General features: G+C 41.4%; 1 protein-coding gene across 1 annotated transcript; it reads right to left on the bottom strand.

The window, feature by feature from the left end:
• Positions 1-1,179: 1,179 nt before the first annotated feature.
• LOC136423748 (dolichyl-diphosphooligosaccharide--protein glycosyltransferase subunit STT3A) lies at positions 1,180-16,206 on the bottom strand. The gene is made up of 18 exons (XM_066412017.1): positions 16,142-16,206; positions 14,891-15,022; positions 14,010-14,070; positions 13,401-13,522; positions 12,829-12,974; positions 11,643-11,840; positions 10,423-10,533; positions 9,863-9,943; positions 9,212-9,368; positions 8,447-8,599; positions 7,768-7,850; positions 6,909-7,001; positions 6,637-6,702; positions 5,876-6,064; positions 5,140-5,256; positions 3,795-3,897; positions 2,226-2,414; positions 1,180-1,918 (listed from the first exon to the last, which is right to left on the bottom strand). The coding sequence occupies exons 2-18, from the start codon at positions 14,994-14,996 to the stop codon at positions 1,773-1,775; spliced, it is 2,121 nt and encodes a 706-aa protein (XP_066268114.1). The 5' UTR covers positions 14,997-15,022; positions 16,142-16,206; the 3' UTR covers positions 1,180-1,772.
• Positions 16,207-16,270: the final 64 nt, after the last annotated feature.

The raw sequence follows: 16,270 nt of genomic DNA, 5'->3' as shown, positions 1-16,270 counted from the left end.
TTTTGGAAAATTAAAAGGGGGGGTTCATATTACGGATTTTGTAAATAGGACTGATCCATTTTGCAATGAAGGGGGAGGGCCTACACTTTTGCTTTTTCCAAGCTTATCTATAACAACAGCATTCTAGATATCTGCAAATATGTTTATACCTATATCTTCAATATTGGTCTTCAAATTTGCTGTGCTACAGACTTATTTTGTGATCATGCAGAAGTCGACATACCAGCAGGCAACAACAGGGTACTCACATTATAAAGTGAAGAAATGATCCCGGTGGTTGTTTGTTCACGGTTTTTGCGCTAAGCTCTTCGCCACGAACTTTAAACCACTGCAATATCTTTTGCCCCCCTATCCCCTTGTCTACTATTGTCTCAAAGGCGAACTTAAAACCACCGCAAACTTAAATGCACGTCGTACACTACGTACAGTAACACTTTTTAATCGTTGTGACCTCATTGAGTGAATGCAGACCAATTTTTGAAGCAGATTTTCTGCAGATAAACCAGAAAAAGATACCCCCCTACTTACACTGATCCTGTGCGTTCTTGATGGTCAGTGTTCATGGATTCACCAGACTATGAGCTAATATCTTTTCTTCAAACAAATTACTTGAAGTTAACCCTTCACTGGTTCTTCATTCTGCTTTTCTTCTTATAGTTGTTGATCGTCCGTTTTCCTTCTTAAAGTAACTTATGGTACAAGTTCAACTATCAATTTTCGAGGCAATCCAAATTATAATTGTATTAAAACTCCATGTGGACCACACACAAACAAACACCCCTAGCCCCCCCTCTTACTTACTCTTACACCACACCCTAACATTCATGCAAACACACACACAAGTACTCGAAGCCCCCCCTCCCCCAATCTCACTTACATACACATACAGAACTATTTATAGGAATACTTATTGCTGTACCTCTACCAACACCCCTTTGTCAAGTTTATGTATTCAATTGGTGTCCTATCAGTCCGTATGGGCTGGGCGACTTTATTGGGTCGCAGGACACGAAAATAAAATATTCATTCATTCATTCATATAGTGACACTGCAGTGACTGCACACACCCTAACATTCATGCAAACACCCTAACACACATGCACATGCGCACACACACACGCGCGCGCACACACACACACACAGAAGCATAAATCTTTGAACAAAAGACAAGGCTGCATGTAGGTGATTGGCTGGTATCAGATTTAATGTGTTCTCATTAAAACAAGCTGTTCATCAGAACCCGGTCGGCAAACTTCAGTGGCTGTTACCTCTTGGTAATGGGCACATGTGGTACTATTAAGTGTTACACTGTAGAAGGTCCTTTACTTAGATGTTCTGACATCTTAATTAATCCGCACAGTGAAGACACAAAGAGGAACCTCTTTCCGACACTTAGAGAAGATCAGAGCGACAAATACATTGTCATGTACAGACTGAAATACTAAAAAAATCATACATCCAAAATGAGTTCTACTTGTACATTTCCATGTGTGTCGATGTATCAAACTAATCCAAGCTATAGGATGATATTACTCATAACAGTCTTTATACCATTACTAAATGTTTCTTATTCAAGCTGACATTGGAGGTTAAAGATCTATCCGTACAGTGATATGGCATTTCCGATTTGTGATTCTCTGATAATATTGCTTTAATGGCATAGTATCAAAATCTGTCTATGTATTTCCATATCTATTGTGTCTTGATACCTTTGTATGCAAAATTTAAAGTCTTAGCAATACAGTACTCTGTATATAAAGTATGTTTAAGAACTAGATTCCCCTGTTTTCTAAGTCTTTGACTTTGTAGATGCGGACAAGCCAGTGCTCGGTCGTGTAGGCCTCTTCCAACACATCTAGCTCAAAATCTTTGTTACCGATCTCAGCGTTGCGGACACGGTCGTAGCCGGTGGGCTTGCCTGGAGAAAACAAGGGAAAGAAGCAATTAGAGGTGGCAGACTTTACCCTCTAAGACAGTAAGCACCCCCTGGCAGAACATACTGAAACTGCACTGCAGAAATATGGTCATACAGACACATGGACACAGATACAAGTCTCAGACAAGAAGCAGAGCTCAACCGACCTCCCTCGTTGTAGACTGAGCCAAAGCGATAGTAGCACATCTTGTACATGAAGCAGTTGAACCCCTACTGCACTAATTCTTCTATGACAGTTCTTGAAAATAATAAGACTGTTCAATAAAAATTGTAGCAGAGCCAAACCTACCTCCTTCAGTGTAGACTGAGCCGAAGCGATAGTAGCACATCTTGTACATGAGGCAGTTGAGCAGGGTGGGGGAGCCCTCGCGGTCCACGCGGAACTCTCCCGCCGGCGTGTAGTAGTCGTGCTCCTTGATGTGCTCGCCCTTCTCGGTGCTGCCTCCGATACGCACCATCCATAGGAACTTGTTAATGTCTGTGAAAAAATAGGTCAAAGGTAAAGCATCATCATTAGAGTGTAGCGTGCTTAGTACAGTGGTTAGCGATCTTGCCTCTGGAACTAGAAGCTGCGAATTTGATCCCGGCTGTGTCGCTCACTTGACATGCACGCTAACGGATATGGTAGCAGTCCTTAGGATGGGATGTTAGGTCGTGGTCCATTGTTCAATGTGCTTGTCAAAAAGAGCTGGGGAAATTTTCCCGGTACAATGTGCCTGTAAAAACTGTACATAGCGTTTGTCTTCTCTGTCACAACCAGTGGAAGATTAGCTCTCCAGTTAGCTAAACTGGATCGAGATCCCTTTCCTTTCATCTTCATCATGCCGGGCGGCTTGCCCGGACCAAGGCACCTATCTCCCTCCAGACGACACGGTCTGCCATTAAGGGAGCACACCCCAGTTTATTTGGGGTTTCAATTGGAGGCTGCGCACCCTCGAGTCTAGGTACTGTCTCTTCCAGGGAAGTATTCCGAAGTAAATCAACTGTGTATGGGATGAAAGCCTATCCCTTCCGCTATAGGACCAGCTGAGTTCTGTTTCTTCAACCTCTCTAATTTTGGTAAATCAGGAGACAAAAACATAATTTTCACGTCAAAAACGATGGTCAAATTTTGGCACTTTTGCGTAGGATAAAACTCGTAGAAAAAATTTTCTAGGTAGAAACGACTGATGTTGTCAGAAAGAGAAAAACCTAGCGTACAGTCGAGCCAATTATAAAGAAAATTCTAGTACTTAGATTTCTTTAATCATCCACGGCGCGAGGCATGTCAGCATGACCCACAGAACGCAACAAAGGTCAATCTCCGGCCAAGGGACATTTCACCATCAACGCGGATGGATATCCGGAAGTAAGGCTCAGATCGAAACGCAATTTTCACCCAAAACACACCAATTCATACGCTTTTCAGACATGCTACTATCTAATGTCAGTTCGAAGCACATTATGAGAAATCTAAACTCAAACCCAGCCCCTCGAAACCCTTCCGTCACTTTTTTGTCGCGCACTTCTGTGGACCCCGGTCGCGGAAGAACTGGGGTGTGCACCGTTAAGTGCTCCAGGTCTTCAGCCCTCACCCCTACGTCCCCAGCAAGTTGCACTACAGTTCCACAAGACTAAAAAGTAAAGTCATCTTCACTTAAGGTGAAGCATGATGCTTTTTCAAGTAGCTACATGTAGTGGTATTGTACTGCAATGCAGCTTCACTATGGCTAGTTGTGTTACCTTGAACTTACACCAAGTCATCCTCATCATTACAACTGCATGCTTTTAGTTTTACATCATGCAAATAGAAGCTAGATCACAATGTTGAGTTAATGCTGGAGACCTACATCTACTAATAGTACAAGTTTGTACTAACCGTCAGACGAGTATCCTGTGAGACCACCAAAGATGACCAGCACGTAGTTAACGTCCAGTTCTCGCATGATCTCGTAGGCATGCTCCTCGCTCGACGCCATGGCCTGAGGTGGAAACAAAGGAAAAGGTATCATGAATACATTCAGTGACATGATCAAAAACAGAAGTGTTAAGTGGTTCTTCAAGGAGGCAACTGCTTCTCTTGTGATAACTAAAGAAATGGTGGTCTAACTCTATTGGATTTGGAATCTTCATCTGCTGGAACAAATTTTGAGTACTGTGGTAGAAAACTACTGCTTTCCCAGGACGGAAACTTGTTTTGTTGGGACGGACAAAAATTTCACCCAACCTGTCCAACAAATCTGACTTTTTTGACATAAAATTGATAAATATATATCTTTGTTTGCTTAAAAGGACATTTGACAATGAAAATTAAAATGGCCTCTAGAGCTGTTTACCTAAACAAATTTTACGGTAGGTACAGGTACACAGGTTTAGGTACAGGTCCGGACCTGTACATGTACCTGAAGTATTTGTTCAGAAAATGGTAGTTTTTCAATAAGGACAAAAGCATGTTTGAACTGGTAACAACATAATATTTAATTGTGCTAGGTATTATTTTTAATGAAAACACAGATGAAAATTTGACTCCAGCCTTGCAATTGTGTTTTATGTGCTGTATAGTATAGATGTGGCTTTAGTGCACTGCCACAGCAATTTCATAGTAATTTTATCTGTCAAAGTGGCCATCCCCTGAGTCAGGCTTGACCTTAGTACCGGTCCAGTACCGGTCCACCAGGGTTCAGGTATTTTGGACCTGTACCTAATTGATTGTACCCGGTACTGTATCAGTACAGTTTACTGGTACACAGCTCTAATGGGCTCCATAAAAATGAGTGGGAAGGAAACCAATCTAAAGCAGGAGACAGCCCTGGGTAAAATGCAGCCTGGATTGGTATAACAATGTTGATAATGTTGGAGGTCAGGCTATTAGCTAGAAGGGCGTCAGGGTGTCTTTTGGACACCCTACAGTAAGAAAACAAGGAAATTGGACGCCCTTCTTTTGCAGAGGACACCCTGAAGACACCCTGTATCCCTGGTAATTACATACATGACTGTACACATGCACATGTGTTCCCCCCACACACTCACTGCAAAATGGACCATTCCATATACAAGACAGTTGAACAGCATGTAATTTAACATGCAATACTACCAGGTAATTGTTAATCCATAGATAGAGCACATTGGGAAGCTCTCGACTGGTTCTTATTGCACCCCCCCCCCCAATTTTTGGGTGCCCTGTCTATAAATCCTAGCTAGAAGCCTGTTGGAGGTAGTTTTACCTGTCCGACCCTGGATATGTGCGTGTTGTTCCAGGTGTTGTTGTCCACCAGTATAGTCCTGTTGGCCATGGCTGTAATCTGATACCCATAATCCCACCACGACATCACCTTAGCATCCTGGGATGGAACAGGTCAAAGGTTAAAAATCTATGTACTTCAAGTTCAATTTCCAGGAAACGCTAACAAATGTTCCCTAACTTAGAGTAACAGTACTGTTACTGATGCAACTGGAAATAAATTGGAAAATTTACTCCAGTTGCTTGAGTGAAACTGTTACTGTGCATATCTTTTTACCTGGTTGTCTAACCTTCATCGTGTTAATGTTCCCTTACTTACAGCGCTAGTCTTGGATGAAGTAGAACAGTAGAGTCTTACTTCTTGATTAAATTCTGCACAAATTTCTGACAATTTCAATAACTCTGAAACTAAACCGACACAAATCCTGATGAATAAAAGGATGAAGTTTAGACATCCAGGTGATAAGATACACAAGGTAACAGCTACTCAAGCAGCTGGATAATATTTGGAAAATTTTTCGATCCAGTTGCTTGAGTAACTGTACATGTTACCTTCAAGTTGTCATATACAGTTTTCAGTGCATAAACATACGCAACAGATTGAGTACACGGATTGAATACCTTTCAAGCAGGCCATTTTAATAAGTTGTCTGTACTAATGATGATTTATCAAAATAGAGGAGAAAGATGAGGACTAATTTCATTTTGACCCCACCCACCTCCGGAGTGTTGTGCCTGAGCCAATAGTACGCCTCCCTGAAGTCGTCAAAGATAATCCTGCTGCCGTCGCCGCCGCGGGCCGAGAGAACGATGGACGGGCTGGAGTACGCCTCGGACGTGACCCAGGTACAGTGGAACGTGTAGGTGATCAGGAACAAGGACATCATCATGATCACAACACTCGCAACCTGGAGATGGGGGTAAAACCAGGCACATCATTTCCCATACCTGGTCTTTGTGGGATTATTATTATGCTCAGCATAGTATTTATTCATTGGTTCAGCATGTACATGCCAGGGTTGCCCAACTAGCCGTAGGCTATTACTAAGGGCCAATCCATGTGCTTTACTCAATAGGCGGCCATAGGACTGTAGGTTTTGAACCACTCACACCAGGAAGGACCCCTACTCTTTTCGATAAGTGTGGTGCTTTAACGTGCTCGAGGTGTGGCTCTCCTCAAACACGGGACCTCCATTTAACGTCCTTTCCGAGGGATATTCCTAAACAAAGCTAGGTACTAATTTACACCTGAGTGAAGTGAGGAAATTCGTGTAAAGTGCTTTTCCCAAAGGTACAACATCGGGGTATATCGGTGGTTTCGAACCTGGGACCTCTCGGTTGTGGGTGAAACACCCTACTGATTGCGCCACACGATGCCATTAGAAGTTGAATGAATGACTGAACAAGAGAGAAAAAAAGCCTGGTGTTCTAGAAATCCTTTTTGTACCAACTTGAGTATGTCTGTACCATACCAACTTACCTCGTTCTTGATGGGATAGTTTTCGGCTTTCTTGGTCTTCTTCTGGACCTTGGAGATGTCCAAGTTCTACATAGATATCAATGGCACACTGTTACTAATGTTGAATTCATTTACGATTTTTCTTCATACAAATGAAGAAAAAAAAACAACTATATCTATATCTTTAAAACGAATCCAAAGAAACATGCAAACATCAACTTGAGTTTGATTCTTCTGGGCAAAAAATGTTTCGTTCATATTCATAATCATACAAAAAAAAAATAATATCATACCTTCATGTAAGTGCTGAGTATGCCGGACACACCGATACCTGACAGGATACACATGACAGGGGCCAGCACCAACATCAGACGCACCATCACGCCCTGGGGAACACATTAAACAGGCTGTCAATCATGACTGTCTCCAGCTTTAAATCCTTTCTTTTTCACTTCCTTCTTCCCACGTGTAGCATGCTTAGTCCAGTGGTTAGGGACCCTGCCTCTGGAACTAGAAGCCCCGGGTTCCATTCCGGCTGTGTCGCTCACCCGACATGCACGCTACCGGAAAGGGTCGCAGTCCTTAGGACGGAACGTTAAGCTGTGGTCCACTATTCATTGTGCTTGTCGAAAAGAGCTTGGGGAATTTCCCTGGTACAATGAACCTGTAAATACTGTATATAACGTCTGTCTTCCTGTCACGACCAGTGGAAGATTAGCTCATCTGTTCATTGAGTTCATTTGAGCTAAACTGGTTCGAGATCACTTTCTTTTTCCCACTTCCTTTCTCCAATTAATTGTTTGGGAGCTTATCTTTTTATCAATTCTGTCATTTTAAGTTTATGAAAATACATTTTCATCATTTCATGTCAAGAGGTTCAGATCTTCTGGACTGATGGGACGAAATTTTCGTCCGTCCCAAAAGCCAAATTTTGTCCTGGGACAGAGGAACGGGTCCTGGGGATAGCCCTGTTATCAAATCCCAATAATTGTCACTTCTCCAAATCTTTACAAACTTTTAGGACTACATTCATTATACACATCTTAATTGATGAATGATTATCATTATCCATTATCCGATTTACTGTCAGTTGTTCCCTGTCTTGCGAGGGTTAGACGAACTTGCACAATAAAAGATAAGTTTCAGACTTACAGCAAAGTAGATGCTGGTGATGCCATAGATGATAATGAAGATGTTGGCATCAGTCAGTCTGCAGAAGCAGTAGTACAGGCCAACTGGAAAATACATGTATAGGACAAATGTGATGTTTGCGGTACTGTAATGTTTGCGGTTTTCGCCGCGACTGTTTCACCGCAAACTTTAAGCCACCACAAACATTTTATCCAATACTGTACAGTAGCAGCATTGTGACTGCCGTGAACTTAAAACTGCCACGAACACTCCATTTTCGCCTTATTGCGAAACAAAAAATCATGCGAACTTAAATGCATTTACAGTAATAAGAGATAGCAGACTTCAACACCTCTGCAGAAATAGACACAGATAGACACACTTAAGATCAAAAACAGACTTAAGAATAAAGAATTAAGTCTTAAGAAACATGGACACTTTATGACCGGGCAAGAATAACAAATTCAACTTTAAGATGCTCCTTACAGGAAACGTGAGGACAACTTAAAGACTTTAAAGAAACAATCTTAAAGACTTCAGAAAGAACCTCTAAGAAGCAACCTACCAGGGAAAATGAAGATAATTTAAAGACTTAGAACTCAAATCTTTAGACTTAAGACGGAACCTTAAAGATGCTCCTTACCAAGGGCATGAAGACAGCTTTAAGACTTTAAGAAAGAACCTTTAAGAAGCTCCTTACCAGGGAACATGAAGACCAGCATCTGCAGGTCAAAGTAGAAGGATGACCATGTGGTGGGCTGATGCTCGGACACAGACGCAATGATGGGGATGTTGTTCTTAGCGTAGGACGGATCCAGCAGCGAGTAGAAACGGCCGGTCCAGGGAGCAATTTCTTTTCACAGGTTAAGGTTTATCTACATGTCGACCATGTTTCTTTGTTATGTTTTATTGATATCTGTTGCATAGAGAAACACTAGTGTGCATAGGACACCCTGTTTCCCTGGTAAATACATACACATCTACATGTACATGTGTTCCCTCCACAAAGGTTGGCTCCACAAAGGTTCCCTCCACAAAAGTTGTTTTTTCCTCATACCTGACACTGGGACAGCATGAAAATTGATTGACATGTTAAGCTTCTGGGTAATTGCTTATCATTGGGCAACTCTTGTCCTGACAATGTTAAAAGAAAGCCAAATTGAATTGTTGACCGAACAGGTGCAGTTGTATCCTCTAACTGAGGCATTGGAGAAGGCAATGAAGGACGATTCTGGGCTGACAGCGGTTTGAGTGTCAGAAGAGGACTGGTATTCATGATCGACATAAGACAAAGGATCATCCAACATCTCCCCCCCCTCCAATTTTCGGACGTCCTGTATTACATGTAAAAGCCTGTTTCTTACTATATACACTCTTGGTGCACAGTCCAGTTGAAGGCAACTAAAAGACTGTTTCTTGCTAAATATGATCTTAGAAGTTAGCCAACAACTGAGTTGAAGGATACTGCCTGAGGCCATGAGGACGGCGCCCACGCCGGTGATGGCGGTCCCCGCGAACAGAGCCATGGTGCGGAACAGGATCTCGAAGTACTCCTTGGACAGCTTGGCGCGCAGGTAGTCGATAAAGGAATGGATCTGGCACAGGCCAAACACACCCAGGGCCTGGAGAATATTGGTAAAATATAGTCACATTACGGTTTCGAACACTAGTTATTCAAATTGTTTAAAGAAATTGGATTCTCAACATGTACATGATGTAGCTTTAGATTTCAACTTCTTCCTGAATGTTTGGTTTTAATGTTTTACATGCCAATCGAAGTAGCATGCCAAATGTGTTTTTTGGGGTTATGGACCATATCAATTTCAATTAAACACATGGATCACAAGTCAGAAAAATGCTTTAGTGTAATACTCTTCCTCTCAGTTGTGATATATATGTTAAAACACCAGTTATAGCCTACTCAAGTCAGGAAAAAACACATCTTGCAGAAGAATATAGACAGCACAGAATCAGCTGCCTGACGAAGATTGGAGAAGCCAGTCGAAATGTTGTATAGTGAGTTGCAGTCTTTGTGCTTGGATCGCTAATATTCAATTTTTTCATTTCATTTCATTTATCTTTTACAAACAAGAAGCGTAATGAAGAGTTGACTCACAGCCATGTGCTCTGATGACTGGACAGGCTGGAATCCCACAAAAGAGATCTGCATGGATAGCAGGGTACCCAGGCTGTACACCTGTACAGGAAAACACAACAATACATCAGACACCAAAAATGAATAAAAAAGCATGACAATTTGCTCAAATAAAAAAAAGTGCAATAGGTGTGGCTCTCCTCAAACACAGGACCTCCGTCCTATCTAAGGGAGGTCCCTAACCTAGGCTAGTAGGTACTGAGTTGCGTGAGGAAATAGGTGTTAAGTGCCTTTCTCAAGCACACAACAATAAGACCTGTCAGGGATTCGAACTTAGTACCTCCAGTTCTGAGTAAACAATCTTAAAGCATGTCATACGAATGTGCACATCAAGTTTCACAAGTTACAATGTTAACACAATAACAGTCACTAGTTGTACCTGTTCTTTCTTTACAGAGTGAACAATGAAGTTTTGATAAAAAAAACGTTGTGGTTATTTCAGTAAACGTGACCCAGAATTTCTAGGTGCATGTGCATCTCTTCCTCAAAATGAATTCTCATCCCTGATTTAGAAAACGTACTGCTGAGTAGGCGACGTAGATGCGGTGAGAGAAGCGTCCGGTTGCCATGAGCGCGAGCACGTGCAGCGGGATCAGGTTGATCAGGAACACGTAACCTCCCCACGACGACACCTGACAAACACAAACACTTGTTTACCTTCATGTATCCATATGTATCCACAAACAACAGCCATATACACAATGTTTACCTTCGTGACCTAATCCCATCCTCAGTCATACTTGAGGGTTGGGGACTACAAATATGGTATCTTACAAAGCAATATCAGGTGTTTCTCACTAAGATTATAGAATGTAATTACATTTCAATTATCATGGTCAATATTATGAATTAAGGAAAACACAGGGATGTTGGAATATAATAAACTTTTAGGTCAAATATCTTGATACCTGAAGCATTGCCAGACAGGTCAGTAAGCAAATTGAAATATAAATTTCAAAATTTCTAATGAGTTTTCTGAATTCAAATTGATCAAATAAGACATAGCTATTGACCAATCAAATGGCTTGATAAAATAAGGTGATTAATAAGAAGCAGCTATTGACCAATCAAATTGCTTGAAATACAATCAGGTGATCCATTAGCCACAGATATTGACCAATCAGAAGTCTGTAGCAAGGATCAAACTGCGCAGGATCCAGGAGAAACGAGAGTCTCTCTACCCGAACGTTGCGTCCCCTTGCACTTGGCTTTGGCATAGATATGCTAGCGCAGAATCAGATAGGTGAATCTCAAGTGCACATCTCAGTCTATGCCTACATTAACACCTCTAATATTAGCCCAATACAAATACAGACCAAGTGAAACATCAATTTTTTAGTCCTTACATTCTGCAGTATTTCGGGTATTGAATATTTCTTTGAAAAAAACAACAACAGTGTAACTGGGATTGAACCCCATTACCAAGCTGTTACTAAGGGCCAATAAGAGCTTTTACCAATATTTGAAGCAAATATTAAATGCCAATTGTTTCTCTTAACTGGTGCCAAATTATCTAGCACGGGAAGCACATGGCACCCCCTAATGTCTCAGTGGTTCACTCTAAGGTACATGTAAGCTAAAAAGGTTATATTATCCTGGACCATACCATTAATAAAACAGGAATATTTATCAACTGTTTCTTCCCATGCCTTCAACTTCTTTGGGGAAAACATGTTGAAGAGGTGACTTAATATCTTTGTAATGGAGAAATTTAATAACTAAATAAAACAAATGAGCTCACCATGTAGAAGTAGGCAAGGGCGCACATGGCTCCCCAGAAGAGGGAACCGGTTTTGACCGCCTTGATCCAGAGCAGGTAGGTCAGCAGCATGCAGAAGATGGCGATGCCCTCGTTATCGTACGACCCCGCGACGGAACGCGAGATGTAGCCGGGGACCGCCGCGATCATGGCAGCCGCCACCAGACCGGAACTCACATCCTTTGGAAAAACAAACATACTACATCAGGAACAAGACAATGAGAGATGGCAAACTTCACCCCCTTAACAGTATGCTAGGTCTGGGATAACATCAAGAAATTGCCACTATGCCAAAACTCACATCCATTGGACACAAAAATTAATACAACCAACAACAGTACTAATAACATGGTCATCAATAATGGCAGACTTCACTCCCTTACCCATGCTGCTTTGCAACCCTTCCAGTCCCACCGACAACAGTTTTGCTACGATGATTCTCTATACAACAAACACTTCATAACCATCTAAGGGAATGTCAACATTTGCATTTTACTTGGTTCCTTATATTCCTATGTACCAAAGTGGACAAGATGTACAGAAAGAGAGTGCTCTAACTATACCCCATCCACCTTGTTAGTACTTTCTTTAGCAAGGAGTAGAATGTATCAGGTCACTGATAGGACCTGTACCTCGCGTCACCTTGCTAAAAAAACTAAACAACTAAAAACAATAAAAAGAATGAAACACAATCTAACAAGAAGTAGAAGACTAAAAGGACAATTCACATGCATACACCTCCTATGAAAGTTAAACAAAGGAAAAATAAAGGTCACAACAATCCATAGTTAGAAACATGGGACTTATTGCCTGGTATCCATCTTAATATCCTATTTCTAGCTCCAGTTCGCTCCTCTGATTGCATCTGTACTTTGCGTCTCTCCTTTGTCCCCATCTAAATGTTTGGCCCCTGCAGTATTTTGGGTTTTGAATATCTCTCAGAAACAGAGATCAAACTTTTGCATTATCTTTGAAACTTGTTACCATGCAGCATGTTACGTGGAATGTGCCAATCTGATAAAAAAAAAACTTGTTTGCAGGCAAATATTCAAATACCAATTGTTTTTCTATTACGTTAGGGCCAGACTCTTCCACAAGGGAAGCGATTGGAGGAGCAAACAGTGCTAGATTAGGATGGCTACCAGGCTATGGGATTTGAACCCCGTACCTTGAGCTCCTTGGTGAGATGGTAGGTGACGAGGGTGGTGAGAGAGCTGAAGAGAGGGGCCAGGAACACACACACGTTCCTGATGTCGATGGTGATGTTGAAGAAGTGAAGCACGTGGTACAGGGTCGCAGAGGTCACCATCAACCCTAGCGATGCAAAAATCAACATTTCAGTATGATTGCAACATCTCATCTCTACAACTTGAAACATGTTAATACATAAGAAAAAAATACTAAATACTTGAAACATGTGCCCAATTCCATTACATTCCCATACCTCAAAAAGACCTCAAGGAAGACTAGCAACAATTACATACAACCTAGTTCTGGTTAATCAAAGTTTGGAAAGATCATTTGAACTATGAATTTTGAAGTTCCAGGCTGATATTTCAACTTATTGCTAAATAAAATGGTCCCTCTATACTGTACAATCTTTATCATAATGATTATCATAAATCTTATAGAGATATTCGACTATGTTAGATTTTCTCAATTCCCTGTCTTTCCTAGCCACCAGTGTTAAGACATGTCTCAGGGTGGGGGAAAAGTTGGCAACCTTGAATACATCCTTACCAGGGTAGATGGTTCCACCGATGATACGCCCCAGTGGGTACCATGCCCGGTCATCAAACCAGTTGTGGAAGCTGTAGAACCCTTCCTCCGTTAGAAACCGTGTGGTCCGGTAGTTGAAGTACCTTCAAGTGGCATAAGTGTATTCACCATTATGGACAACGAGAAGCATGAATTAACAGGAGTTGAAGTATCTTTGATTTTGTATATGATTTAACATATATGATCTAATATTTGAGACAGTTATGTTTGTTCCCACCGTTAAAATTAAGTGCCGTGACCTACTCCATTCTCCCCCAACCGCTATATTTTCCTGCCGCTATATTAAAGTATTTACAGTATTACAAATTTAATGTAATTCATCCAAAGGGAGGGAAGTATTGTTGAGGATTGGTCTGTCTGTCTATCAGTGTGTGTACATGTATGTGTGTTTGTGTGTGTTTGTGTGTACATGTATATGTCACATTATGTGCGTATGTGTGTTTCTGTACTGCAATTTCGCCATGTTATGCGAGATGGGATGTAGTCTGTACATGTTATACCTCACTGCCTTGAATGAAATTGAGAATGTACTAATAACTAAATAAGTAAGAATGTACCGAGAATACTCACGGATCGAACTCGTGAATAACACTCTCGAACCTCAGCACAGAAAAGAGACGAGTCGAGAACGCTGGAACAAAAGGAAGAAATGACAACAAATTGGAGTGCTAAGCATCTAGAAAGCACCATATTTCAAGCTTTTGGTATGACCCGGGTTTAAACTGCTGACCTCTGAATGCAAGACAAATACTGTACCCTCCAGACCATTGCACTGGTCAATGTGACTGTCACAAGTCCTATCTGGTCCCAGAATGTCGTTCTACCGCTAGGTTGTGTTCCAAGTAAATACATGTAACACCAAGCATAGCTGCACTTTCTGATGCTTTAGTCACTTTGTCTCTCAGCAGACATCCATGTCTGTGAGGGTCTAAGATCTTCTCTCTAGAGGTCCGCTTTCTATGCTAGCTCATTGATATCAACCACTTGTTACAGTGATAAGTTATCTTCATTTTTATTTTATTTGTGTTCCAAGTTAATACTTTATTCACTCTCTCAGCGGACTTCCATGTGTCTGTTAGGGTCTTCGAATTAGACCTTCATCTTTCTGGTCTCTTAAGCATGTCTATCAGTCTATATATATGCTAGCTAATAAATATTAACCATGTGTACAGTGATAAGTTATAGTCATTTTTATTTTATTAAATTTTTTATTTCTGGCCAGGACACCAACTTACAGAGCACAGTAGATGCACTTTCTGGTGCTTTATTGAATCATTCACCCCCACTCTCAGCAGATGTTAGGGTATAGATCTTTTGCAATAGTCCTAGTCCTATCTGGTTTCTTATGCATGCGTGTTAGACTGTTTGTAGTATGCTAGCTCATTAATAATACTATATCAACCACTTGTTACAGTGATGAGAGATATTTTCTGGCCAGGACACCAACTTACAGAGCACAGCAGCGATGGAGAGGACGAACAGCTTCAGCAGCGTGTCCTGTTTGTCGTACGACATCCGCAGCGGCCACGGAAGCTTCCCTCGCACGGCGGACGACATCTTGGGGGACTGATCCTTGGGATGTCCTGGAAAATTGCACAGGAGTGTATCATGAGATCAGTAAATATCTATATCTGTATACTGCCAAGTATAACCGCCCTTCGGCGTAACACACCAGCTTCTGTACCTGTATTATGTGCAAAGCTGATATAAGTTATAAGTTAACCACCCTTTGGCGTAGCACGCCAGCTTCGCAGGAACATGGCACAATATATAGCAACTCTGGTTGTACTGTATAATTCTTACTGCACTGAACAACTTGTCACTCCTAACCTTTGCATATCTAGCTACAAGCGTTGCTAAAGCTTAATCTAGTGAGGATGATCCTTCAGTACTTGGCATGTTTCAACAGGTTGCTAAATAATCATGTTTTAACAAGTTGGTCAGGTTTGGGATCACATGTTTCACACCCAGCAGTAACACGTATCTGCAGGCTCGTAGCAGCAGTGAAAAGTAGAACCACCTAGCGTTGCCCTGAGGAAGGTGACAGAAAGTCACCGAAACGTCGGCAGGTAATCACGAACACTGCTTGTGTACCAAGATTATGAGGTATAATACTAAATTTTCTACAAAACTGCACATAATAACATTTCCATCACTAGTAACGCTTTTTTAAAGAATTTCTGAGGTGAGACTCAAGTGAAAGCAAGACATAATATTTGTTCCATTTTTTATTGTCGAGCATTAAATATTCCACCCTCCTCTTATCTATCACAAATCAATCATACACAGGTCACACCTACATTTTTAATTTTAAAAAGTAGGTTAACCCTTACGAAATAACCGTTAATTGCTGATATATTTTAGCCACACGCGTAGCTTATTATTGAAAACAGCTGCAAAAATAAGTGTAATATGCTAGGTGTCTTACAGATGCAACTTGGATTATAGGTTTGAAGAAAACAACGTTTTTACAAAGTAGTCAGCTGGACTGCACCGCTGTGCAAGCTTGCCACGTCCGCAACATGCCGCCCTCCCCCTTTACCAGAAAAACACTTCTAACTTCCTAAAATCCCCTTCAACTTCCTAGAAACTCCGCAAGTATGTGGAAAACTATCCCATGCAAACAAATGTGGAGTAAATTTTGCTCAAGAAAGGTAAGTTTCAAAGAAAGTAGATAGTTTACAAAGAACGTAAGTGACTACCTGGTGGCAAAAATGAGGGTGATCCGGGAAGAGGTCGGAGAAGGGAGATGCAGCTTTGTGATTGGTCAACGAGATTTAATTAGTTTACGAGTATGCACGGACTTTTCCGAAGGCTCAGATCCGGCTTCC

Source organism: Branchiostoma lanceolatum, chromosome 18 (assembly GCF_035083965.1).
Source record: "Branchiostoma lanceolatum isolate klBraLanc5 chromosome 18, klBraLanc5.hap2, whole genome shotgun sequence".
Taxonomy (NCBI): domain Eukaryota; kingdom Metazoa; phylum Chordata; class Leptocardii; order Amphioxiformes; family Branchiostomatidae; genus Branchiostoma; species Branchiostoma lanceolatum.
The sequence above is the reverse complement of the archived record's forward strand: the minus strand, read 5'-3'. Positions and strand labels throughout refer to the sequence as shown.